Consider the following 26613-nt stretch of genomic DNA (forward strand, 5'->3'; position numbering starts at 1 on the left):
TGTTGCCTTTGTTACATCGTCTTTTGCTTGGAGGCCCTAAGGATTTCTTCTCTATTTTTAAAGTCTAGTAGTTTTACCAGGAAGTGTCTCAGAGTTGATTGTTCCAGGTCAGTTTCCTTGGCACCCACGTGGGTCCTTTCAATGTGTTAGATTTTATTGTATTTATAGAATTTTTAACATACGCCTTTAAATAGTATTTCTATTGTTTTTCTTTTCTTCTTCAGAGACTTGAGTTATATGCACATTGGACCCCCTTTGCCTATCTTCCACTTCAACCCTGGTCACTCTGATGCTATTTCTGTCTTTCTCTCATTTTAATTATCTTAGCTGTTTTCATGCTTTTCATCTATTTCTATCTTTAGTTCAGTCATTTCTTATTTTTATTTTTATCCATTTCTGTTTTTAAGTGATCTTATTACTGATTCAGGTATGTTTTCATGGCCCAAGTGTTGAAAATATTTATCTTGGTTGGGAATGTTATTTACAGTCTTCTTCAACTTTATGGTTAGACTTTGGAGGAGACTTTTATAAGCAGAAAAGTTTTTATTCTCATTTTCTGATACGTTTTTCCTCACAGTAGTAGTATATGAATGTAGTCTGCTCACTTATATTCCCATGTACTTAGTGGTCAGAGTTCCTAGTTCAAAAATGCCATCTTCTTTCAGGCTTGTCCTCTTTTAGGCAGTTGCATTTCCAGATGCTGCTGTCCTGGGGTATGTGTGCGAGGTAACTTCCATGTCTTGCTTTTCTTTAATTCCTGCAGGGGCCTCCTTCACTTCCCGCTCTTATCTCCTTCTTCACCTTCCTGGTCGTGCCACTTCTCTGTTTACCTGAGCCTCCCCAAGACGTGATTCTCTGGGATGGCCGCTTCTGACCATTCACTTCAAAGCCCTTCCTTGTTGCTGTTGCTCTGAACTGCCTATTTCTGTCCTGCATTCTCCATTTTGACACCTAATGCTGGACTTTGTTTTCCTGGGGGTAACTGTGTCTGTGCTTCTTTGAAGTCTTCTGTGGCCCCTATTTTTTTTTTCAATGAGGTGAAATCTACATAACATGATGATTTTAGAGTCGAACAGTTCAGTGCCATTTAGCACATAATCCAAGGTCATAAAGATTGACCTCTGTTTTCTTCTAAGAAGTGTGTGGTTTTAGCTCTTATATTTAGGTGGCTGATCCATTTTGAGATAGTTTTTATACGGTATGGGGTATGTGTCCATCTTCATGCTTTTTCCTGTGTCCAGCTGTCTAGTCGTCCCAGCACCATTTGTTGAAGAGCCTGTTCTTTTACCATCAAATGGAATTGGTACCCTTTATTGAATATCAGTTGACTATATATGAGGGTTTATTTCTAGGTTCTCTATTTTATTCCATTGGGCTACATGTCTACCCTTATGCCAGTACCACATTATTTTGATTAATATAGCCCTGTGTATGTTTTGAAGTTGGGAAGTGTGAGTCTTCTGAGTTGGTTCTTTTCCAATAATTTTTAAGCTGTACTAGGCCCCTTACCCTCCATAAACATTTTAGGATCCATTTTTTCATTTCTGCAGAAAAGACCATTAGAATTTTGATAGGGATTGCGTTCAGTCTGTGGACCACTGGATAACATTGCCGTCTTGACAATATCAAGTCTTCCAATCCATGAACATAGGATGTTGTTCTATTTGTTTAGGTCTTTAATTTCTATCAGTCCTGTAGTATTTGGCCTAGAAGTCTTTCACCTCTTTGTTAAACGTATTCCTAGGTACTTTACTCTTCCTGATGCTAATGTAAACGGAATTGTTTAAAAATCTCCTTCTCGATTGCTCATTGCTGGTGTATAGATACACCAATGATTTCTGTGTGTTGACCACGTCCTGCAAGTTTTCTGAAGTTGTTTATTAGTTCTAATAGGTTGGGTTTTTTTTTTTCTTTTGTGGATTCTTTGGGATTTTCTATGTAGGATCCTATCTGTGAATAAAAATAATTTTACTTCTTCCTTTCCAATTTGGATGCTTTTTATTTATGTTTTTGCCTAATTGCTGTGGCTAAAACTTCTAGCGCACTGTTGAAAAGCAGTGGTAAAAGTGGGCATCCTTTCGTTCCTGGTTTTAGGGGGAAGTTTTTAGTCTTTTCACCGTTATTATGTTCGTTACGGGCTTTTCGTAAATGCTCTTTATCATGTTGAGGAAGATCCCTTCTTTTCCTAATTTTGTGAGAATTTTTATCTTGAAAGGTTGTTGGATTTTGTCAAATGCTTTCTCTGTGTTAACTGAGATAATTCTATTACTCTGATGTATTACTTTGATTTTTCTTATGTTGAACCGCCCTCCCATTCCTGAGATGAATCCCACTTACTCACGGGATATCGTTCTTCTAATATACTGCTGGATTTGGTTTACTAGTATTTTCCTCCGGGATTTTCGTTTGTTTGTTTTTGAATCTATAAGGGATATTGGTACCTAGCTTTCTTGTGGTGTATGTGTGGTGTGATTTTGGTATCAGAGTAATATTCATCTCATAGAATATGTTGCAGTGTTCCCTCCTTTCTGTTTTTTTGTTAGAGTTTGAGGGACTGGTGTTAATTCTTCTTTACATGTTTGGTATCATTCACCAGTGAAGCCTTTAGGTCCTAGACTTCTTTTTACTACGAGATCTTTGATTACTGAGTGATTCATACTTTTTTTTTTTTGCAGTATGCAGGCCTCTCACTGTCGTGGCCTCTCCCGTTGCGGAGCACAGGCTCCCGACGCACAGGCTCAGCAGCCATGGCTCACGGGCCCATCCGCTCCGCGGCATGTGGGATCTTCCCGGACCGGGGCACGAACCCGTGTCCCCTGCATCGGCAGGCGGACTCTCAACCACTGCGCCACCAGGGAAGCCCAGTGATTCATACTTTTTACTTGTTATAAGTCTGTTCAGAATTTCTGTTTCTTCTTGAGTCAGTTTTGTAGTTCCTGTGGTGCTAAGATTTTGTTCATTTCATCTTGGTTATCTAATTTTTGGGGGTACAGTTGTTCATAGTATTCTCTTATAATTCTTTTTATTTCTGTAAGGTCAGTTGTAATGTCCCCACTTTCGTTTATGTTTTTATTTGCATCTTCTTGTTTTTTCTTAGTCATTCTAGCTAAGCATTTGTCAACTTTGTTGATCTTTTCAAAAATAACCAACTTTTTGTTGAGTTGACTCTTGTTTTTCTATTCATTTCTCCACGCTCACATTTATTATTTTCTTCTTTCTGCTAACTTTGGGTTTAGTTTACTTTTCTTTTTATAGTTCCTTAGGCTGTAAAGTTAGGTTATTGAAATTCTTTCTTCTTTCTGTATGTAGGAATTCATAGCTATATTTTTCTCCTTGAGCACTGCTTTCATTGCATCCCATAGGCTTTGGTATGTTGTGTTTTCGTTTTTGTTTATCTCAAGATATTTTCTAATTTCCCTTGTGATGTCTTCTTTGACTTATTAGTTTTTAACGAGTGTGTTGTTTAATTTTCACATTTGTTAATTTTCTAGTTTTCCTTCTATTATTGATTTCTAGCCTCACTCCATTTTGGTTAGAGGCGATACTTGGTATGATTTTAATTTTTAAAATTTTGCTGAGACTGCTTTGAAGCCTAACATGTGATCTGTTCTGGAGAATATTCCATGTGCACTTGAGAAGAATGTATTCTGCCGTCACTGGTTGGAGTGTTCTACATAAGTTTGTTAGGTCTCCTTGGTTCATAGTGTTGTTCAAGTCTTCTATTTCTTTACTGATCTTCTGTCTGGTTGTTCCATCTATTATTGAGTGTTAGGTATTGACGTCTCCAGCTATCATTGTAGAACTGTCTCTTTCTCCCTCCAGTTCTGTCAATGTTTGTTTCATGTACTTGGGGGCTCTGTTGTTTGATGTGTACATGTTTATAATCGTTACATCTTGATGAACTGACTTTCTTCCTCAGTACAAAAAGTCAACTCCTATACAGTTCCATCCCCCTCATGTTGTTATTGTCAGAAATTATACCTTTATACATTGTATTCCCAATAACATAGATGTATAGATATTGTTTTAGGTATTTGTCTTTTAAGTCATGTAGGAAATAAAGAGGAATTGTAAACTAAGGATATGATAATACTGGCTTCTATGTTTACCTATGTGGTTACCTTTTCTGGAATTCTTTACTTCTTTGTATGGGTTTGAGTTACTTTCTAGTGTCCTTTCATTTCAGCCTAAAGGACTCTCTTTATCACTTTTTGTAGGGCAAGTCAGCTAGCAAGGAACTCCCTTAGCATTTGTTTATCTCAGAACATATTAATTTCTCCTTCACTGTTGAAATAATTTTGCTAGATATAAAATTCTTAACTCGGGACCTCCCTGGCGGTCCAGTGGTTAAGACTTCGCCTTCCAATGCAGGGGGGTGTGGGTTCGATCCCTGGTCGGGGAGCTAAGATCCCACGTGCCTCGTGGCCATAAAACCGACACAGAAGCTGTATTGTAACAAATTCAGTAAAGACTTTAAAAATGGTCCACATCAAGAAAAAAAAAATCTTTAAAAAAAATTCTTAACTCAGTTTTTGATATTTGTCTTCTTCTTTAAACACTTTAAAAATTTTATCCCATTCCCTTCTGGCCTCCATGCTTTCTAGTGAGAAATCTGCTGTTAATTTTACTGACTGCCCCTGTGTGTGATGACGCACTTCTCTCACTCCTTTCACAGTTCTGTCGTTATCTTTCAACAGTTCGATTATGATTTGTTTCTTGGAATTCACTGAGCTTCTTGGAGGTTTAGATTCATGTCTTCCATCGAATTTGAGAAGTCAGCTATGATTTCTTCAAATACTCTTCCTGCCCCTTCCTGTCTCACCTCTCCTTCCGGGATTCCCATTATGGATGTGTTGTTATGCTTGATGATATGTCCCAGAGGATCTGTTCATTTTTCCTTCCGCTCCTCAGACTGGATAATACAGATTGACCTGTCTTCAAGCTCCCTGATTTTTCTTCAGCTCAAATATGCTAATGAAACCCTCTAGTGAGTGTTTCACATCAATTGTTATACTTTTCCAGAATTTAATTCCTTTTTATAATTTCTCTCTTTATTGACATTCTCTATTCATTCATACATCATTCCTTTAGTTCTCTGTCTATGAGTTCCTTCAGTCCTTTGAACATATTTAAGAAAGTTCATTTAAACTCTTTATCTAGTAAGCTCAGTGTCTGTACTTCCTCAGAGATGGTTTCTGTTCATTTCTTCTGTGAATGAGCCATACTTTCTTGTTTCTTCACAATTTCATCATTTTTGGTTGAAAACTGGCTATTTTGGATATTATATATAGTAACTCTAGCCAGTAGATTCTTTCCCCTTCTCGGGATTTTTTCTCCCTTGCTATGAGCTGTAACTGTTTAGTGACTTCTATTTTTTTGACATCTGTATTCTTTGCCATGTGTGGTTTCTAAAGCCACTGTTCCGCTTGTGTTCAGCTGTTGTTTTGACAGAGACTTCCTTGAGTGCCAGGAGTCCGAGAGAGGGAGAGGAAGGAAAAAAGTGAAAGAACTCTCCCAGCCTTTGCAGTTTAGCTACGTGCTGGGGCAATCCTTCAAGATTTGGCCAGGCTGTTTACAACTCTGCCTCTGCCTTCACTTCCTGTTGGAGGTGGGCACAGAGATCAGTCAGAAGTGAAAGCTTAGTGTGTTCTCAGGACTTTTCTGAGCATGCATCCTGCCCTGGGCATGCTCCTGACTTTCTCAAGTTTTCAGTGTTACACAGGTGTCTTAGAATGGCCTGGTTTCTCAGATGCTCTTTCCCCAGCTCTTCCTCCCAGGCTTTCAGTGCTCTATTGTCCGCCTGAACTGTAATCTTTTCCCCAGGTGGCTGTGATTGGCTTGACTCCCTTACAGTGTTTTCAAGGAATGTCCACCGTTTTCATTTGAGAGTTCCCTTGTAGAGGAAACAAGGGCAATCACCTTCAGGCAGCCTCCAGACAATACAAAACAGACACATTGTTTGAGCATAAGATCTGCTCTGCTCCCGCCAGAACCAGGGGTCAGGGTCCCATACTGGGCGTGTGGGCAGCCATCTTCAAGACTGCTAGTGAGTGGGGGACGAGTAAAAATGCCACAGAGCTTTCCTATCGCTTTTACATTGCCTGTCTCACGGCTGGGTGTTCACTTGGGTGCCGTAAACTTCTGACTGCTTTCTAGAGTTCTGACAGAGTTGACGCTGACAGATTTACTTCATTTCTCAGCGTTTCTGTGAAGGGAAGGCTCCTCAGAGGCACCTGCTCCTCTCTTTCTGCTGAGCTCACTCGCTTTCCTAATGTGTTTGGACTGGGCATTTTAAGCCTCATCTCCTGACTTTGGAGTCTTGCCGTGATGGGCAGGTGGCTGTAGCGCTGTTGGACTTTGGTTCATTTCTCCATTCACAGGTAATTCGAAGGCCACGGTGCTCTGTTTCCTAGTGCTGCCAAAGGCATGGGTCGTGTGTGGTTTTATTTGCACTCCTTGTTGGTTTTATGCTTTGCGGGGGAGGACAAGTATGGAGGTTTGGAACCAGAGGGAAGGGGAGCGACATGCTGTGGTTCCCTAAACTGCCTGGAAACCTTTTAAAACGACGCCTTTTTCTTAGCGCCTGTGTCTAACCCATCAGCAGCCCTTGTCAACTTTCTGGGCCTTGCCCGCCCCTTGCCTTCTCTGCAGCCACCTCCCTGGTCAGAGCTGCTTCCACTTCTCTGCCTGGGCCGTTCCCCTCCCCTCCTCACCGATCTGCTTCCGCTCCTGCCTTCTCTCCTCCGTTCTCCACACGGCAGCCCAAGGGAGTTCTTTAGAGGAGACCTTGCTGCTCTCCTACTGAAAGCGCGCCAGCGGCTTCCCGTCGCGCGGTCGTGGGTCAGTTTCCCTGGGTCTCGAGCCCACCCTGGGAATCCGTGTTGCAAGGCGCTCGTTGGGGGCGAGCTCTATGGTGGGCAGCTGGGAAGCTGCAGAGAACACTCCTCAGAGTTGCTCCACCAGCTGCTCAAGGAGCTTAGGGTGTTTATCTCTCACTGCCGAGAGCCGCCTCTCAGGGGGTTCGTTCTGCGTCACTTCTGGCCTGCCCTGTGTGTGGCTCAGCAGGCCCCCGAGGTCAGAGATAGCGCTGGGGAAAGCATCTGGCGGGATTGCGTTGAGAAGCCTTTGGTGCTTGTGGAACGTGAGCGCTGAGGGTACACGGGTGGGGCCCCCGTGCTGCCTGTGTGTCCTCGAGAACAGGGATCATGTGTTCTCTACCTCTGTGTCCCTGATGCCTGCCATACGGCGGGGTCTCCGAGATTCGCTAAGCTGTCTGACCCAGCTGGGGTCTCGGGTCTCCCACAGCCAGTTAACACCAGCCATGTGGCCCTCTGCTGTCTGCAAAAGGCTGCTTCCTCAGTAGGCGCCGTCCTCGTTTCTCCACGTTTTTTCTGATTATTGGAAATTTCCTCATGTTCGACCCACTAGGAGGCCAGCGGCATTGGAACGGGGACTCGGGGGCCACACCAGACAGAGGCCACCATGCCTCTTCCTGAAGTGGTGTTTGCGCAAACTCGGTGGGGGTGGTGTCAGAGCTGAGAGTCCCCCGCAGGGCCCCTTGCCCTCTCCTTGCCTCCCGGTGTGCTCCTGCAGCCAGCAGGGACCGGGTGGGGGAGCCAGGCTGAGCTGATTATTTTTGACATCAGTTGTTAACATAATTTTGATGTTAAGCCTCCCCCCCGCCCCCAGCTCTGGGGTGGCTCTGACTGTGTCCAGGCTCTGGCTTGGGGAGCCATGGGGAGCCTCTCGGCCCCGGATCTGGCCTGGCTGGGAGGCGGCCTGGGAAGGGACCTGTGTTTCTCAAGCCCGCGCCCTCGGGGCCTGGGGGTGGGGCCCAAGCAGATGTCTGGATTTGGTAGCCAGGGCCTGGAGCCGGATACTGAGAACGAGGCCTGCAACTCATTTCCCCATTAAACATTCTGAGAACATCTGCACCGGTTTCCAAGGCTTCTCCCTCACTAATTGCTTTGATTATTGTGTGAAGTTAAGAACTGGCACATTTCCGCGGTGTTGTGATGAAGGTGAAAAGATCGCTCTTAATTAGATTAAAAACATTTTTTTCTTCCTCTGTAATTTCGCCTTGAAAATCAAGGCCATTTTTTTTTTGTTTTCTTCATCCAAAGACCTCCAGAAACTTTCCTCCCCACCTCTCCAGAGGTTTCTTGGGAATGTCCTGTGAGCTCAACTCTTGGAGAAGACACTGCTTAACCCAGATTCCATTGTATATTAACGTTTCCCGGGGCTGCTCTAGCTGCCGGGAACCGTCCCCTGGAACTGTGTCTTAGGAAACCTGGACGGTGACTTCCCGGAGCATGGAGACCCCGGAGGGTCGACCGAGTCGTGTGGGTGGCTGCGTGGCTCCCCTTCCGTTTCCTGTACTCACTCGGGGTTGACCCTGTCCTGGCTCAGTTGCTGCTCGTCTCCCTCAGCGCCCCCGCTCTTTGGACCCCGCCCTTGGTCCCGCAGAACCATTTCCGTTCCCTCTCAGATTTGTGTGTGCCGAGGCCTGCGAGCCCCGTGGTGAGGGGCAGAGCTGGGGGCAAGGGTCCCCGGTGCCCTCACCCCTGGGAGCGTAGGAAGCCCGGCGTCCTCCCCAGGGTGGGTCAGGATTCCCGGGGTCACCTTTGACTCTGCCCACATCACCGTCGTGCTCGTGTCCAATCCACGCTGCGTGCCCTTGAGTGGACGTGAGACCCAGCACGTTCCACAGTTTGCTTTCGGCAACCTTACAGCAGCGCCACAGCAGTAGAGAGCCAGCCTCCAGCTTTAGGGAGCCGCTTTCTGAGAGCTCCCTGGGCCGTTACAGAGGTAGCTTCCTCCCACCAGCTTTTGTCCTGTACCCCCGAAGGCACCGTGCGGGACGTGCGAGTAACTCAGCTCTCGTGTGACTCTGACTCCTCAGACCCATCCCCTTGGGCTCACGCCTCACCCCCAAGTCTGTCACACGCATTCTCGAAGATTCTCTTGGTAACAAATGATGGAACCCCAACTCAATCGAGCTGAAGCACAAAAGGGACATTTTTTGGCTCACAGGACTGGACCCAGCTGTTTCAGACACAGCTGGACCCCGGGGCTGCGATGATCCCGTTTGCTGCTCTCACTCTCCCCCTTTTGTGCTCTCCGCCCACCCGCCTTGTTCCCTCTCTCTCCCCCTCCCTCTCCCCATTGCCCCCTGGGACGGCTGTGTCCTCAGGCAGCCACTTTCTGAAGGGGGCAAGATGGCCACCAGCTTAGCAAACCCAGCAGAAAGAGGTCACCTCTTTCCCCATCATATGTGCCAGCGTCTGGGGCCAGGCTCTCATGGGTCCCAGCAGGGCAATCAGCCACCCTCAGGCCTGCCTTTGTGCCTCTGCAGGCCAAGGCCTGGGCCACAGGCCCTCTCTGGGGATGGCCAGCGAGTACCTGAATCCTGCAGCCTTGGGAGGAGGGAAAGAGCAGCCCCCCAAGGAAGATTCGAGAAGCTGTTCCCAGAGGCCAGGCCTCGCTGCTGGAGAGGCACAAACAGGTGTCCACTCGAGCAAGGTATTTCCCTGAGCGGAACCGGCGCCGGCTGTGCATGTGCGTTTTCACTCCCCTCTTTGCCCCGTTCCTGGCAGCTGTCGTGGGAATGGCTTTTACACTTTCTGTCCGTGTCCCTTACTTCTCGCCTCTGAGTGGAGACACAGGTGGCGACGCGGCAGTGCTGGCTCGTGGTCTGTGAGCCGGGCATGGGCAGCTGGCACAGGCCTGGGGCCGAGGCTCAGCAATGTCACGCAGGGTCTGGCTGCAGCTGTCCGGATGCCCTGGGGAGGGGGTTCTCGTTCACAGTGCAGGATCTGCAGGGCTTTGGCAAATCCGCCAAGAGGGGGTGGATTTGGGGGGTGGGGGCCAGGCGGGTGGGTGGGAAGGGGCTTTGACTTGGGAAGGACAGGGGCAGCTTCTGTTCATCCCTGTGGAGAGAGCTGGCTTGGGGAACACGCCTGTGCCAGGCCCCGGAGGGATACGGGGGAGGTGGAAGGCGAGGTCCCCGTGCCAGGGAACATGCACGGACCTGCGGTCCGGGCACACATAGCCCTGCACCCAGCCAGAGGAGGGGACAGTCTCTAGAGCCTTGGGAAGCTTTGTGAAGCTCTCCCAGGGTTACACCTGGGAGATTAGGCAGGATTTTCATCAGTCACCAGCGGGAGGGCTAGGTGAAGACCCAGGCACCAGAGGGGACTCTCCTGGGGGCAGAGGGCAGTGGGGAGGGGCTGGGGCCTTACAGCAAGTTTGACTTGGTGCTGAAGTCCCGGCCTAGTCTGTGTGACCCAGAGCATGAGTTTTTAGCCTTTTTAACCTGTTTGCTTGTCTAGAGGTGGGAATCAAAGCTGCCATCCCACAGAGCTGCTGTGACAATGAAATGAGGTCATGACTGAAGCAGCAGATGGGGAAATGGGAATTCCCTTCATGCATCTCGTGGAAGCCAAGTGTGTCCCAGTGTTGGGGATAAGCTGGACTTGCTGGAATAGGCAGGGGGCAGGGGCTCGACGGAGAGTCGAAAGAAGTGAGACCAGGTGCTCCTGGGAGCAGGTTTTGGGGACGTTCGTGGTCGGAGAGGGCTCTGTTCAGGCACGCGGGCGGTTCCAGGCCAGGTGGAAGGACAGAGGATGCTCCGACGTACTCTGATGTCCCTCCAGGACGAGACGTGCAGGGCCGTGGGCCGGGGCAAGGCCCAGATGTGGGAGACTTCCACAAAACACCGTTTCCTGACTTGAGAAAGTACCGTCCGAGATAGAACGCAATAGGGAAGGAGATGGAAATCATCCAGTCTCTTCACTTAAAGACAAACGGTTAATATTTCGATCAGTTTCCTTCCAGTCTTTTTTCTGTGCCCATATTTTCAAAGCACCCTGTTAAGCAGGGCCACTGGCTGGAAGGAAAAACGCTGCGCTGTTTGGTTCCTGTTCTCTGGAGAGAGGGTGAGCCTTGGCAGCCGACGTCTCCAGCTGTGGTAGTCGCCACGCCAGAGGCCGCGTTCGCCATCCCAGACCTCCCATTTTCCTAGAAAACAAAATTGTTTTGTTCTGCCCTGAAAACTTAGGCCCAGATTCTGGCCTTGACAAGGCAAAGGCAGCCAAGGAATTAAAGCATTGACAACTGGGATTGTCTTAGGAAAGTGTGGCTTCGTTGTCGCCAGGACGCAGTGCTCTTTTTCCCAAGGTCTGGCACTCCAGATGGCTCACCTAGCGTAGCTCCGGTGCCCTCCTCGGGGCCTGGTGTCCAGATGAGTTGCCCCGATGAGTCCCCCACGGGCTCGGCCCGCTCTGCACTTGCGAGGCCAGGGCCGTGGGTTTTGGCGCATCTTTGTAAAATGCCCATCTCAGTCTCCTTGAAGTTGGGGATGACAAGCCAGGTCTCTTGGGACACAGCACTTAGCACAGAGCTTTGCCTGAAGGGGCAGCGTGCCACTGTGTCTGCCAGGGATTCACATCTACACCCCCAGCCCCTGCCACACCCCCTGTACCTTCTTGCAGGGAGGGGCCTGACCAGGCTGTGACTGCAGCCGGGTAACGGGGAGGGTCTGCAGCCTTGACTGCTGCCTGCCTGCGGTGGGGGAGGCATGTACCCCACAGTCTCTGACACAGAAGCTGGGCAGAGCAGTGCCGTTCCTGTTGACTTGGAGAAACCAACCTGTGGAGCCCCTGCCTTTGCCCCTCGCTGCGGGGACCCTCTGTGCTGTTCTCAGGATGAAACCAAACATCACACATTCTTCTCTGGCAGGTGCAGGCCCCACCCGCTCCCAGCAGCCAACTGATGTGCACACTTTAATTTCCTACAACACCAGGGCTGGGCCTTTGTCAGGGGTCAGGTGGCTCACCCCTGTCATCTCGGATGTTTGGAAAGCAGTCCCACTTTCCAGCCCCTGCTCTGCTGCTCCTTCCTTCTGTATACAAGTGATGCAGACATAGAAATATGTATTTGTGCTCGTTTTTCCTTCCCTTTTTTTTGAAAGAACATTCGAGTCCTGGATGAAGTTCTAGCTCTGTCACTTGACGACTGAATAATATAACCCAGGGTCCTTGAATCTCAGCCCCGAGTCTCTAAAATGGGGGCTGTAAACGTTCCCGCCAGGTCCCAGACCTGAGAGCCTTTGAATGCACACGCATTCTTCAGGACTTACCCGTCACTTTCCTGTGCTCTCCGAGAATGTCACGGGCAAACAGCCCTTCCCTCGGAGCCCTTCTCCAGGGTGTGACTAAGTAATGTCTGTGCGGTTTCCTGCTGGAAGTCGGCCCTCGCCCCCATGGGCTGCGAGCTCCCTGAGTCTATTTACATCTCTCTGATCGCTAGTCAGGCATAACACCTTTCCACATGTTCGTCAGCCACTTGGAGTCCTCTTCTGCGATGTGCTCGTCTTGTCTGTTGCCCCCTTTTGCATGAAGTTGCTAACATCTGTCTTATTGATTTGCAGGAATTCTTTACATTTTGTGGGTACTCTTCTTCTGTGGTTGCCTTTTTACTCTTAGATGTGTTGTTTGATGATTAGGACTCAGTTTTAATGGAGTTAAATTAATCAGTCTTTTCCTTTACGGTTACTGCTTACATTTTAGAAAATCCTTCCGAACCCCGAGGTCATGAATATATTCTTTTAGATTCAGTCAGAAAGTCTTTATCGTTTTACTTCTCTCCATTAGCCTTCAATTGCCTGGAATGCCAAGAATGAAATGTTGCTGTATGGTGTGAGGTAAGGGTCCAAGTCAACCTTCTTCCCACGTGGACAGCCAGCTATCCCTGAACTTCCTCCTCCCACTATGTGCAGGCCACCTCTTATACACAGCAAGCATCCAGATGTGTGGGGGCTGTTCTGGGCCGCAACCCTGTCCCCTTGGGCTGCTTGTCTCTTTCTGCATTAGCGCCACACCACCTTAATGACTGCTACTTTGCAGGAGGAACTGATGTCTGGTAGAGCAAGTTCTCCTACCTTGTTGCTGTTCAAGAATTTTGTTGATTTTTGGCTTTTTGCACTTCCAGAGCAATTTTAGAATCAGCTTGCCAAGGTTCCAACACAGAAACCGTGGGATTTTTATTAAGAGTTGGGGAGAATCTTTTCACTATTGAGTTTTCTAGTCAATGGAACAAAAGCTATTTCTCCATTATTTATGTCTTCTTGAATGTTGCTTGTTAAGGTCTTATAATTTCTCCTTAGAGTTCTTGTATGTCCTTAATTATGTACTAAAAATTTTTTGTACTACTGTATACAGGCTTTTTTTTTTTTTCTTTTTACAGAAGAGACAAAAATAGTACAGCTTTTTTTGTACTCTCACCAGCTTCCCCTAATGTTAGCATCTTATAAAACCATGGTGCAGTTAGCAACACTAAGAAATGAACACTCGGCAGCACTAGTAGTTAAGCTACAGTTTAGCTAATTTATCTGGATTTTCCCAGTTTAACTACTAATGTCCTTTTTCTGTCCCAGGATCCATCATTGCATTTAGTCAGGTCTGCTTAGTCTCCTCTGATCCATGAAGACAAATCTTGGTCCCTCCTTGTTCCTCATGACCTTGACACTTTTTTTTATTTTTTTTTCTGCGGTACACAGGCCTCTCACTGTTGCGGCCCCTCCCGTTACGGAGCACAGGCTCCGGACGCGCAGGCTCAGCGGCCATGGCTCACGGGCACAGCCGCTCCACAGCATGTGGGATCTTCCCGGACCGGGGCACGAACCCGTGTCCCCTGCATCGGCAGGCGGACTCCCAAGCACTGCGCCACCAGGGAAGCCCCGACCTTGACACTTTTGAGGAATACTAGTCAGGTGTCAGTGTCCCTCGGTTTGGGTTTGTCACTATTTTCTCAGGATTAGACTGGTGTTACGGGTTTGGGGGGAAGAATGCCACAGAAGTGAGGTGCTTTTCTCACTGCACCATATCAGGGTACATGACATCAACATGGTTTGTCACTGGTAGTGTTAACCTTGACCCACTTGGTTAAGGTGGTGTCAGCCAGCCTTATTTAGTATTTTTCCCTTTCCAGTCTAGTCATGAGAAGGGGGTCACCAAGTCCTGCCCACACCCAAGGAGAGGGGAGTTACGGTCTACCTCCCGCATGAGAGAATATCAAAGCGTTGGTGAACACATGTTAAAACCACCACGGCAATGAATAAATATTTGAGAGGAGATACTCTGAAGTTTCTCCTTAAAGTTTCACCTACTAATTTTAGCATTCGTCCCTGGATCTTGCCTGTAGCAAATATCACTGTGGTGTTCTAATGGTGGTTTTTTCCCTCAGTCTTTCTGCATTTATTATCTGGAATTCTTCTATAAGGAAGATTTATCCCTCTCTTCCAATTATCTGGTGATTTATATTGGTATGGACTCAGGAATATTTATTTTTTTGAGCTATAATCTAATACTATTATTTTGTATAATATTTTTTTTCTTTTCCTGTTGAAGTCTTTTTCTTATAACATCTTCTTTGGAGCATAATAGCTTCACAGCGGTGTGTTAGGTTCTGCTGTAATAACAAAGTGAATCAGCTAAACATACACATATATCCCCATATCCCCTCCCTCTTGCCTCTCCCTCCCACCCTCCCTATCCCACCCCTCCAGGTGGACACAAAGCACCGAGCTGATCTCCCTGTGCTATGCGGCTGCTTCCCACTAGCTATCTATTTTACGTTTGGTAGCGTATATATGCCCATGCCACTCTCTCACTGCGTCCCAGCTTACCCTTCCCCCTCCCCGTGTCCTCAAGTCCATTCTCTATGTCTGCGTCTTTGTTCCTGTCCTGCCCCTAGGTTCTTCAGAACCTTTTTTTTTTTTTTTTAGATTCCATATATATGTGTTAGCATACAGTATTTGTTTTTCTCTTTCTGACTTACTTCACTCTGTATGACAGTCTCTAGGTCCATCCACCTCACTACAAATAGCTCAATTTCGTTTCTTTTTATGGCTGCGTGATGTTCCATTGTATATATGTGCCACATCTTCTTTATCCATTCACCTGTCGATGGACACTTACATTGCTTCCATGCCCTGGATATTACAAATAGAGCTGCAGTGAACGTTGTGGTACATGACTCTTTTTGAATTGTGGTTTTCTCAGGGTATATGCCCAGGAGTGGGATTGCGGGGTCATATGGTGGTTCTGTTTTTAGTTTTTTAAGGAACCTCCATACTGTTCTCCATAGTGGCTGTATCAATTTACATTCCCACCAACAGTGCAAGAGGGTTCCCTTTTCTCCACACCCTCTCCAGCACTTACCGTTTGTAGATTTTTTGATGATGGCCATTCTGACTGGTGTGAGGTGATACCTCACTGTAGTTTTGATTTGCATTTCTCTAATGATTAGTGATGTTGAGCATCCTTTCATGTGTTTGTTGGCAGTCTGTATGTCTTCTTTGGGGAAATGTCTATTTAGGTCTTCTGCCCATTTTGGATTGGGTTGTTTGTTTTTTTGTTATTGAGCTGCATGAGCTGCTTGTATATTTTGGAGATTAATTCTTTGTCAGTTGCTTTGTTTGCAAATATTTTCTCCCATTCTGAGGGTTGTCTTTTCGTCTTGTTTGTGGTTTCCTTTGCTGTGCAAAAGCTTTTAAGTTTCATTAGGTCCCACTTATTTTTGTTTTTATTTCCATTTCTCCAGGAGGTGGGTCAAAAAGGATCTTCCTGTGATTTATGTCATAGAGTGTTCTTCCTATGTTTTCCTCTAAGAATTTTATAGTGTCTGGCCTTACATCTAGGTCTTTAATCCATTTTCAGTTTACTTTTGTGTATGGTGTTAGGGAGTGTTCTAATTTCATTCTTTTACATGTAGCTGTCCAGTTTTCCCAGCACCACTTACTGAAGAGGCTGTCTTTTCTCCATTGTACATTCTTGCCTCCTTTATCAAAAACAAGGTGACCGTAGGTGCATGGGTTTATCTCTGGGCTTTCTATCCTGTTCCATTGATCTGTATTTCTGTTTTTGTGCCAGTACCATACTGTCTTGATGACTGTAGCTTTGTAGTATAGTCTGAAGTCAGGGCGCCTGATTCCTCCAGCTCTGTTTTCCTTTCTCAAGATTGCTTTGGCTATTTGGGGTATTTTGTGTTTCCATACAAATTGTGAAATTTTTTGTTCTAGTTCTGTGGAAAATGCCATTGGTAGTTTGATAGGGATTGCATTGAATCTGTAGATTGCTTTGGGTAGTATAGTCATTTTCACAATGTTGAGTCTTCCAATCCAAGAACATGGTATAGCTCTCCATCTGTTTGTATCATCTTTAATTTCTTTCATCAGTGTCTTACAGTTTTCTGCATAGAGGTCTTTTGTCTCCTTGGTAGGTTTATTCCTAGGTATTTTATTCTTTTTGTTGCAGTGGCAAATGGGAGTGTTTCCTTAATTTCTCTTTCAGATTTTCCGTCATTAGTGTATAGGAATGCAAGAGATTTCTGTGCATTAATTTTGTATCCTGCTACTTGACCAGATTCATTGACTAGGTCTAGTAGTTTTCTGGTGGCATCTTTAGGATTCTCTATGTGTAGTATCATGTCATCTGCAAACAGTGACAATTTTACTTCTTTTCCGACTTGGATTCCTTTTATTTCTGTTTCTTCTCTGATTACTGTGGCTAAAACTTCCAAAACTATGTTGAATAATAGTGGTGAGAGTGGGCAACCTTGTCTTGTTCCTGATCTTAGAGGAAATGGTTTCAGTTTTTCACCACCGAGAATGATGTTGGCTGTGGGATTGTCATATATGGCCTTTTTTATGTTGAGGAAAGTTCCCTCTGTGCCTACTTTCTGGAGGGTTTTTTGCCATAAATGGGTGTTGAATTTTGTCGAAAGCTTTTTCATCTGTTGAGACGATCATATGGTTTTTCTCCTTCAGTTTGTTAATGTGGTGTATCACATTGATTGATTTGCATATATTGAAGAATCCTTGCATTCCTGGGATAAACCCTACTTGATCATGGTGTATGGTCCTTTTAATGTGCTGTTGGATTCTGTTTGCTAGTATTTTGTTGAGGATTTTTGCATCTATGTTCACCAGTGATATTGGCCTGTAGTTTTTTTTTTGTGACATCTTTGTCTGGTTTTGGTATCAGGGTGATGGTGGCCTCATAGAATGAGAATGAGTAGAATGAGTTTGGGAGTGTTCCTCCCTCTGCTATATTTTGGAAGAGTTTGAGAAGGATGGGTGTTAGCTCTTCTCTAAATGTTTGATAGGATTCTGTATAATATTTTTAATATTATTTATCTTGTTGCTCAAATTGTTCTAGCTTTGGTCACTGGATTGAGAGTTCTTTTGGGTTAGTTCCTGTGTCCACTTGATATGCCCTCATCCTTCTCATTTATTTATTTTTGAGCATTTCTTTCCTTTCTAAGACTAGACAATACTTCAGGCTTATCTTATATTTCCCCTGCCCTAGCCCTAGAATCACCATTCTATCAGAGAGCCCTGGTTCCTTTTACTGGAGAATGGGATTTAGAAACCAGGATCTGGGCACTAGGTGCTCATTGCTCCACAGTTAGTCACTGCTTCTAGGGCCTCTCAGCGGACAGAGCTAGGAAATGTATGTATGTGAATGACCCAAGTGTGCACGTACATCCGTATTTATTTGTGTCTATTTTAAACTAAATGTAAGTTCACACTGATATTTCTGACCACAGGGTTCGTTCACCACCCCCTAACTCTGTTTGTTACTTTTTTTCTGACATTGAGAATCCTGGCTCCCATCATCTATAATTATTTACTTATTTAACTCAAGTGTACCTGTAGTACCCCTATGAGAAACAAACTTACCAACTAGAATACTGTGTTTATGACAGTTTGGGGTTTTTTTGCTTTAAACATATCCAATCAGAAGATTGTTTCCCAAGACTTCACGGGCCAGCTCCTTCTTCCCCTCTCCTTTTAGTGCTGTGTTACGTATTCGTAATACAGAATTCACTCGTGACAGTATGCTTTCCATCCTGGATCCTCCAACAGGCTTATTTGGCGGGGAGCGGGGGGTTGCGTATAGTAAAATTTACTCTTGGAGACGTACAGTTCTATGGGTTTTGACAAATGCCTGGAGTCATGTACCTACCACCACCACATCATACAGAGAAGTTCCATAGCCCGAAAAATTCCATCGTGCAACTCTTTTGAAGTCAAGTGCTCCCCCTCCTCTAAACGCTAGCAGCCATTGATCTGTTTTATGTCCCTGTAGTTTTGCCTTTTCCAGAATGTCCTATAAATGGAATCATGTAATATGTAGCCTTTTGCATCTGGCTTCCTTCACTGCTTAGCACGATGCATTTGCGACTCAGCTGTGTCGTTGCACGCGTGAACCGTTAGTTCCCGTCTTTGAGGGCTGGATGGAATTCCGTTGTATGGATGTACCACAGTTTATCCGTTCACCTGCTGAAGCGCATCTTAGTTGTTTCCTGGTTGGGGCGGCTGTAAGCAAGACTGCGATACACACTTATGTACAGGTTTCTCTGAATGTAAATCTTCAGCTCACTTGGGTAAATAACTGGGACAGGGACCAATGCGTCACAAGATAAATGTATGTTGAACTTTATGAGGAACCACCAACATGGCTGCACCATTTTGCATTCTCACCAGCAACATGTAAACGTTCTAGTTGCTCTGCATCTTCATGAGCACGTGGTATTGTCAGGCTTCGCTTTCTTTTTTCTTTTCTTAACGTAAAGTGAGAAGTAAGGCTCTAACCTTATTCTTTGCCAAATATCCAAAACTGATGCCATTTAGAAGTTTTAGTCACTCTCACGTGGGTAGAGTGGTAGCTCACTGTGGACTTAATTTGCATTTCCCTAACAACTACTGGTATTGGTTGAACGAGCATCTTTTCATGAGCTTATTAGTAATCCATTCTTAAAACGGGGCTGTTGGCTTTCTTGTCAAGTTGCCACAGTCCCTTACATATTCTGGATCAAAGTCCTTGACCAGACACGTGACATGTAAACATTTTCTCCAAGTCTGTGACTTGTCTTTTCATTCCCTTCGCAGTGTCTTTTACAGAGCAAATGCTTTTAATTTTGATAAAGTCCAGTTTTTCCATTTTTTTCTGCTCACACACTGAGCTTTTGGTATCAAATCCAGAGACTTTCTCCTGTGTCTTCTTGAAGAGAATTTATAGTTTGTGTTTCATTTTAGTTTTTTCAGTAAGACTGCATACAATACCTTTACATTTTCATTTTCTGATTGTTGATGATCTCCTACAATGTGAGGTGTAAGTGCTAAATGTATTAAAATTTACACACACTCACACGTTTATATTTAGGAGATGGTTGTGCTACTTTGGGGTGGGGAATCCTTTCTCTTTCAAAAAGCAAAAGATAGGTATCGCTTCAAAATCATAAAAAACGTTCTGTGACAAAACCACCATAATTAAGGTAAAAACACCAAAGACAGACTGGGGAAGATACTCGTGCCTCATATGCAACGGGTTAATTATCTCTAGCATAGAAAAAAATTCCTACAAATTGACGAACGGAAGTGAGCAAAGGATAAGAACGGATAATCCCACAAGAGGAAAACCAAATAGCCTCTGAGCCACAACGGGCATCCAGCATAGAAGGAAAGGCACCACGCCCGTCTTCATCTGCACGTGACGGGCCCAGCAAAGGCTGCAAAGGCCGGTGCGGACATGGACGTGGAGAAGGTGGCATGTGCGCACACACTGCTGCTGGAGCCTAATTGATACGACTTCTTGGGAAAACAATCTAGCCACACCTATTAAACTTACCAAGGAAGCACCCTCTCACCTGCCTCGATATGTCAGGTTTTCGTAAAGATGGATGGGTGCATCATCGTCTTAAAGCAGTGGCTTAAAGCTAATGGAACCAAATGTCCGTCACACATGGACTGGTTGAGTTAATTGTGGTAGATCTAAGCTACGGACTGTTACGCAATTACTAAAACAAGACTTAGATCCATGTCTAAATACCTGTAGAAAAATGAGACGGGCACATTGCAGTGACAGGAACAGAGCCGTCACGTGTGTATATATGCAAGTCCCTCCAGGTGTCAGCTGCTCTCGTGAGCAGAGGGGTGAGCTGGGAATCTAGTTGGTGGTTGACGCTGATGACCTCGGGGAAGGAAGGCCTTCGTGAGTCTTTGCGCTGTGTCCCTTTTTACAAGTAATTCGTTATTTTCCAACAAAAACTTTAAATGGAAGAATAAAAGAGGTCCAGATTGAAAACCAGGGGACTGCTAATTATTCTTAGTCAGCCCGGAACACTAGCACCTGCTCACTGTGGGTGCGCGCAGGAGTCTGAATGCCAACACCAGCCGTCGGGGCGGTTCCTGTGCCTCCCTCAGGGTGCGGGTGGCGGACGCAAGGGGCCAGGAGCTCTGCGGCTGCCCCTTCCTCCCCGGCTTGCGACGCTCTGTGAGCAGGAGCCCTACCACCCTGGGTCTTCACGGATGCGTCGAAAGCCATGCAGCCACGTGACAGTGACAGCGTGGTGATGAGCGTCAGTGTCTTAGCAGACCTGTGCCTGGCAGCTGTGTTCTATTCTTGACCTGAACGTCTGGTGTGAACCTGGGGAGAGGCCCAGACACCTGAGCTCAGCCCAGGCACAGTCCTCACTCTGAGGAGGTGTCATCGGCTCTCAACTGCTCCTTGACCACTGTGGCCTCAGGCACGTGGGGGCCATCGGGACCCCCCCCCCCCGCCAGTCCTCTGTGCCGAGGCTTCATACACCATCTGCACTCCTCACCCAGCCCTGCGAGTAGATATCTTACCCGTCTGTGGGAAGGCTCCAGGGGCACAGGTCCGCCCCACAGCCAGGGTAGCAGCTTGGGGTGAGCATCTCAGCTCTGAGCAACCCTGGGCCCCCTCTGCCATCAAGCCTTCCATGGAAGCCTAACGTGCTGTCCCGCATCTTCCCCCACAGTGAAAAAGAGCCCCACGCTGCTGGAAGTGAGCACGGCCCATTTCACGAGAACCAACAGCTTTGCCGAGGACCTGGACCTGGAAGGGGAGACTCTGCTGGCGCCCATCACCCATGTGTCGCAGTGAGTGTCCGCTCACCCAGGGGTGGTGAGCTAGGAGGGCGTGGGGCTCGGTGCCGGGCCAGGGCTCAGGTCTCCTCACTCAGTGCCCACCGCTCGCTGCCTGCCCTCAGCAACCTGGGGCCACCGACCACCAGGGCCTGGCCTCCGTGCCCGGGCACCAGGCGGGGAGGGGAGCAGGGGCATTTCCCGCCGAGCCTGGGAACACGATCCTCTTGTTTTGACTTATGGAAAACCAGACTGATCATTTTCCACTTGTTTTCGTGCTTTGAGCGTCTGAGAAGATTGTTTTTCTCTCCCCCTAGCCCCCTCCCCTGCCCCCCAAAAAAGAGACGACTTTGTTTTTCGCATTTCCCCGGTGGAACCCTGGCCAAAGCCACGGGGCAGATGCCGACTGTTGTCTGCCAGTTGCCGCTGCTGTCCTCAGGGGCTCCTTCAGGTGGAGGAAATGGCTGATTTTCCACGCCTTCCAGTTGGCCTGCCCCCGAGGCACAGCTGGCCTGGGACGCATGCCCGTCCTCCCCCACCGTCGCGGTATCGCCAGGCCAATCCCTGGGGCCCGGCCATGGGGTGATTCCCCTCCGACGTGACTCAGTGCTCCCGGCTAGGGCACCCAGTGGTGACAGCCTGTGGCGGGGTCAGTGGGACACGCGGGCCCGTTCTGGCCACTGCCCCACTGGGGATTCCCCAGAGAAGTCCTTCTGTGCTGGGGTGTGTGAGCGGCCCTCTCGGCCCTTCTGAGAGTCACTTGCTGGCCTTCTTTCCTTCTCTCTGCGGAGTCACTAAGGCGTGTTTCGGCTCTCCGGACTCTCTGAGGGTCTCGAGGTTGTCCTGAACCGTGTGCATCTCTCTGGGAGTGAGGCCCCAGGCTGGCTGCCTGTGCTGCCGGCCAGGTGTGGCCTTTGCCTTGCAGATGACCGAGGAATCGGGACCCGATCTGCAGGGCCTCCTGGCTGCTCTGTAACCAGAGGACTGACAGAGTCGGGGAGCCAGAGTGAGAGGAAGGGTTGGACTGTCTCAAGGTGGTACCGTGATCAGACAGGATGGCCTACCATCCTTCCAGGCCCCCAGGCTCACAGGGAGGTTGACAGCACCCCATGGATAGCAGGGTGTGCACAGAAAGCATTCTCAGGCTCGGTGGGAGCCACCCAGGTCACTGGGAAGCAGGGTTATTCATCCTCGTGGACTCGGCACCGGAGCAAGCTTCCAGGCCACCCCTGGGAAGGTGGCTCTGACCTCTGGGCCCATCCCGGAGATGACCTGATAGGCTCACTTGATAAATGGGCAAGGGCGGAGGCGTGAGCAGGGGCGGGTGCCCGGTGGGAGGGGCAGGTGCAGGTCAGCGTCCCAAGGCAGAATGCCAGCTTACCACTCTGGCTGAGGCCCGTACCGAATCTGGGGCGCAAAGGACGCCAAAGCGGTAATAGTTGCAGTTTTGTGGCTGGTGTCTGCAGCCCAGGCGGCAGTGCCTGCTCAGAGCGAGGACGGCCAAGAGCCTGCTGGGAACCACGACCCTCACGCAGGTGGACGGCACCCAGGCCTCACTGTGCCGCTCAGCCTGCCCCTTCCTGTCCTCCTGGCCGCTCTCTTCCTGTCAGAGCTCGCTCTCCTTCGTTCTCTCAGCTGTGGCCTGGCCCCCAGAATGCACATGCAAGGAGTTGCCCCCCGGGTGGACAGGGCCATCACCCACCATCCATCCAGCGGGGCAGTCAGTCTTCACCAGCTCCCCGGGCCCTGCAAGGCCCCTGCAGAGAGGCCCAGGGTGAGGGTGGTGAGGCTGGGGACCGAGGTGGCCCAAAGCCAAGCTCACAGCTGCCTTTCACAGTCCCCCCTTTTGAAGCGAGGTCCATGTGTGTTGGCATCTGCGTGCACCACGTTTCCCAAGGCTGGGGCCGCCCACCTGCCCAGGGAGCGCCCCAGGAGGGAACTCGAGCCAGTGTAGCTGCATCGTCAGAGGAGCCTGGCCGTTTCTTGTCTTCGCTCCTCCAAGACAGAGGCCCCAAGCTCTCTCTGCTTGCTGTGGGCCTGGGGCATCACCAACCAGAGAGCCTGTGGTGGGCCTTCTCGGTCCAGCAGTCGCATGGCGTGGCCCGCTGGTTGTAGCAGGAGTGGTCCCCTCCAGCGCCGGTTGGGCCTAGGCCGTCCTCACCCGGTAGAGTCCTCGCCCCAGAACCTGTGAACCAGTACAGACCCTGGAGATGAGGCAGCTGGGAAGGTGGGAAGGAGCCTAGGCGTGGTGCTAGGAGGAAGGGTCTGCAGTGAAGGCTGGGAGTGGAAAGACCGAGGCTGCAGTCAAAAGGACACCTCCAGGCACTGTGGTCTGGTCAAGACAGAGTCAAGGTTGAGACGGCAAGGGATCTGCGTGCCCACGTCCTCAGTAGTCAGAGTACTGCTCGGGGGAGCCCAGGTGGGGAAAGGGGGGATGCAGGCACAGTGAAGGAGATGGTGGGGGCCTCAGACCTAGGCGCCCCCAGGGCTGCAGGCTGGGTAGAGGCCCCACCCCACCACGGCTGGGGAAGGAGGTGGCACCGCCGGGCACCATGCTTACTTAGGGCTGTGACTGCCGGCAGGGCAGGGCGGGGAGGGGGATGGCCGGGCCTCGGTGCCCATGCTGGGACCACATTCCTTTGCCTCCCGCACGGCCCGCCTGGTGATTGATGCCCCTCATTAAACTCGGCTCCAGCCGCTCGGGGACCCGTCTCGGCTCCTGCGGGCAGCTCAGCCCCACGGACTCCATGCGGGGAAGAGAGGGGCGCACGCCCTGGTGTGTGTAAGGGATGGGGGGTGTGCGCGGGGGTCTCACAGCGGGCAGAGTGGGTGGGAGGCAGTTACTGAAAAACAGATCCATTTTTCTTCAGCATTTTACTGATGTTAAATGTATTACCATGTTGGGCCAGTTCCAGGATTCAAATTAAAAGCATAAATAAAGACACATTTTGTTTCCATCTCAAGCTCTCCCCGCCCGCTGGGCCCCAGGGAGGTGAGGTCACTGCAGCCTTGATTACGGGAAGGTCCCTGGGGCTGGGCGAAGCTCCTCTTTCCGGGGCCTGTTGGCCATCGGTGGAGCGAGGGGTCAGGGGACTGGGGGTCAGCAAGCCAGCCTGGTGTAACCGAGGGGGCTGCCGGCGAGCAGGGCCCAGGGTGCAGTGGGCGGGGGAGACACAGTAGCTTCGGGCACTCCAGCCCCACAGGCAAGCCCCTGGGCAGCTCCAGGGCCCTCACACGAATCTGGGTGGCCGGGCCGGAGTCGCACCCACACCTTTCAGGAAGATAGTCTTCCAGGGCCAGCAGGGCCAGCAGGGCCAGCAGGCGGCTGTCTGCATGTGTGCCCCTCCCACCCCCCACCCAGTCTTGCCACAGGGCTTCCAAGGAGCAAGTGTGAGGCAGGAGACAAGGCATCTGGGGGAGTGGGGCGTAGCGGAGCCCTGCTCCCCGGGAGCTGGGGTGAGTTCCTAGGCTCCTGCCCCCTGAGGGGAGGGCCACCCCTGTGTGCATCCCTGTGCCTTGCACACGGTGTCCCATCGGGGACAGCCTTGGCACTCCTCTGCAGCCATGAGATTCCTGCTCACCTTTCCAAGGCCCTCTCAAGTCATCCCGTCTCAAGGAGGCGCAGGACGTCCACAGGCCAGGCAGCCGCGTCCTCCTTCAGCCCTGAGGCCCTGAGGCCCTCTGTACCAGCTCCCTGAGCCCTAGCACGGGCCCTGGGACTCCTTTTTGGGTACCTGTCTCCCAGGATCCTCGGCTCCTGGGGAGCGGGCGATGTGCGGCTCCCCTGGGCCTCTCCCTATCTCAAGCCCCAGGCTGGAGGGAGCTCCAGGACTGTGGCTCCCACCCCAAGGCACACAGGGGCCCCCAGCCAGCGCCTCCCGAGGAGGAGATGAAGCAAGGGCTGTGGGCGCCTCAGCATGGGTGCTGGCGTGCAGGGCCAGGGGCGGCTGGGTCGGAACTGGCCTCAGCATCGGGACCTGTGGCTCTGAGCTCCAGGGCTGTGTGTGGGCCGTGGCCTGGGTACCCTTTCTCTCAGCAGCCTTGGGAGACTGCGGCCCTTCCTATGGAGTCCTCCCCACGGCTGCAGTCAGCCAGGAGTGGCCTGGCACCCACATCTGCCCCACCGGTTGCACGTGGACACCCAAGACAGGTAGTTCAAGTGGCCAGACCCTCTGTGAGCACAGCAGCCTGTGGTTTCCCTGAAGGGTCCCTCCAGGAGAGTTGGTCCCTGGTCCCTCCATCTCTCTCATCACGGCATCTCGGGTGGGCGAGATTCAGCTCTCTTTAACTAGCCACCGCTCTGTCCCGCTCTGCAGGGGGAAGAGTTCGGTTAGCACCCTGTACACCAAGATAGGCACAGGGCAGGCCAGGGGCCTTCTAGGAAAGGCAAGCAGAGGGAAGGCAAGGCCAAGGCTGGGGCGCTACAGGTCACCCACCAGGTGACCACGAGCAAGCAGGCTCACACACACTCACACACACCCAGCGAGCATACACTTGCAGGCCTCCTGCGACATGACAGCCTGGAGGTCCTTGAGCAAAACCAGCCCTGTGTGCGTTAATTAGAATTTCCATGTCTTCAACTTTCTCCTGGACCCTGCGGAATCTCACGCCAAAACGTTCAAGTTTCTCTTCTCCAGCAAGGCCGCTGTGGCCTGGCTTTCATCCACATCACTACTAATGTCTCCTGAAATCTGCATTTGTCAGCGAGGCCAGGGCCAGCCCCATGCCTTCTGGAAACGGGGGCAAATGTCACAAGGCTTGGTCCTGCACTCAGCTCCGTGGACCAGGGGTACTAGCTCTATTGATGGGACTAGGTTTGCTTGGGACGCTTCAGAGACACCCAGGGCCCACTGCGGCCCACACCCATGGACCCTGGAGGCGCCAGGCGCTGCACCTCTGCGAACACCCCAGCCCCTCGCTCTCTTTCTCACCCTGCAAACTTTGGTGGGAAAGGACGGAGAGGCCTTTCTGGGGCCAGTGTCCAGGGGGATAAAGGAGGGGGCTTGCCAGGAACAGATGAGGCTAGTTTGTCTTTCCAGACCACTGTCCTGTCTTCCTCGGAGCTCCAGACCACCTCTGTCTGCACAAGGTGCCAAGGAAGCCCCGTGGGAGCCCGCCCGGGAGGGCTGTGCGAAGCTACATGAGTCACAGGCTCCCCGTCAGAGCCTCGCAGCTCCGGCCAGGCGCAAACCCGTCTCTGAAATGCACGGGGGGATTAAATGTTCTCCTAATTAAATTAAAAGCGAGGCGGAGTGGCTCAGTGGGAAAGAGACGGGACTGGGAATCGGATGCCCCCAGTCTGGCTCCCAGCCTGCACCAGCCCAGCTGCGGGCTGCCCCCGGAGGCCCCCTAACCTCTGGGCGCCTCGCTTCCTCCATCTGAACATGAGAGGAAGACGCAGCCAGTCTCCCGGGGCTGCTGCTCTGGGGAGTGGGCCCGCCGTCTGGGTGGGAGGCCCAGAGGAAAGCGGGGAGGCTCCTTACTTCCTCAGAAGCCACCCGTAACCCCCGGCCCAGGCGCTCTCAGGCCCCGCTCAGCAGTCTCCGTGGTGCAGGTCCTCAGCAAGGCTAGCGTGGACCGGGCTAGGGTTAGGGTTAGGGTAGCGCCGGAGGAGAGACCGTCCACACCCTAGAAGTGGCTGGGGAAAACGACTGCACAGA

The 26613-nt window shown here is 49.9% G+C and overlaps 1 protein-coding gene across 1 annotated transcript in view; it reads left to right on the forward strand.

Annotated features, from left to right (window-relative positions):
• The window catches only part of KCNQ1 (potassium voltage-gated channel subfamily Q member 1), a 348262-nt gene that overhangs the window by 140856 nt on the left and 180793 nt on the right, over positions 1 to 26613 (forward strand). Inside the window, exon 11 of the mRNA XM_030833148.3 lies at positions 20848 to 20968. Within this exon, the coding sequence (XP_030689008.1) occupies positions 20848 to 20968 (121 nt within the window). The remainder of the gene's footprint in view (positions 1 to 20847; positions 20969 to 26613) is intronic.

The sequence above is a fragment of the Globicephala melas genome, chromosome 8 (assembly GCF_963455315.2).
Source record: "Globicephala melas chromosome 8, mGloMel1.2, whole genome shotgun sequence".
Lineage (NCBI taxonomy): Eukaryota > Metazoa > Chordata > Mammalia > Artiodactyla > Delphinidae > Globicephala > Globicephala melas.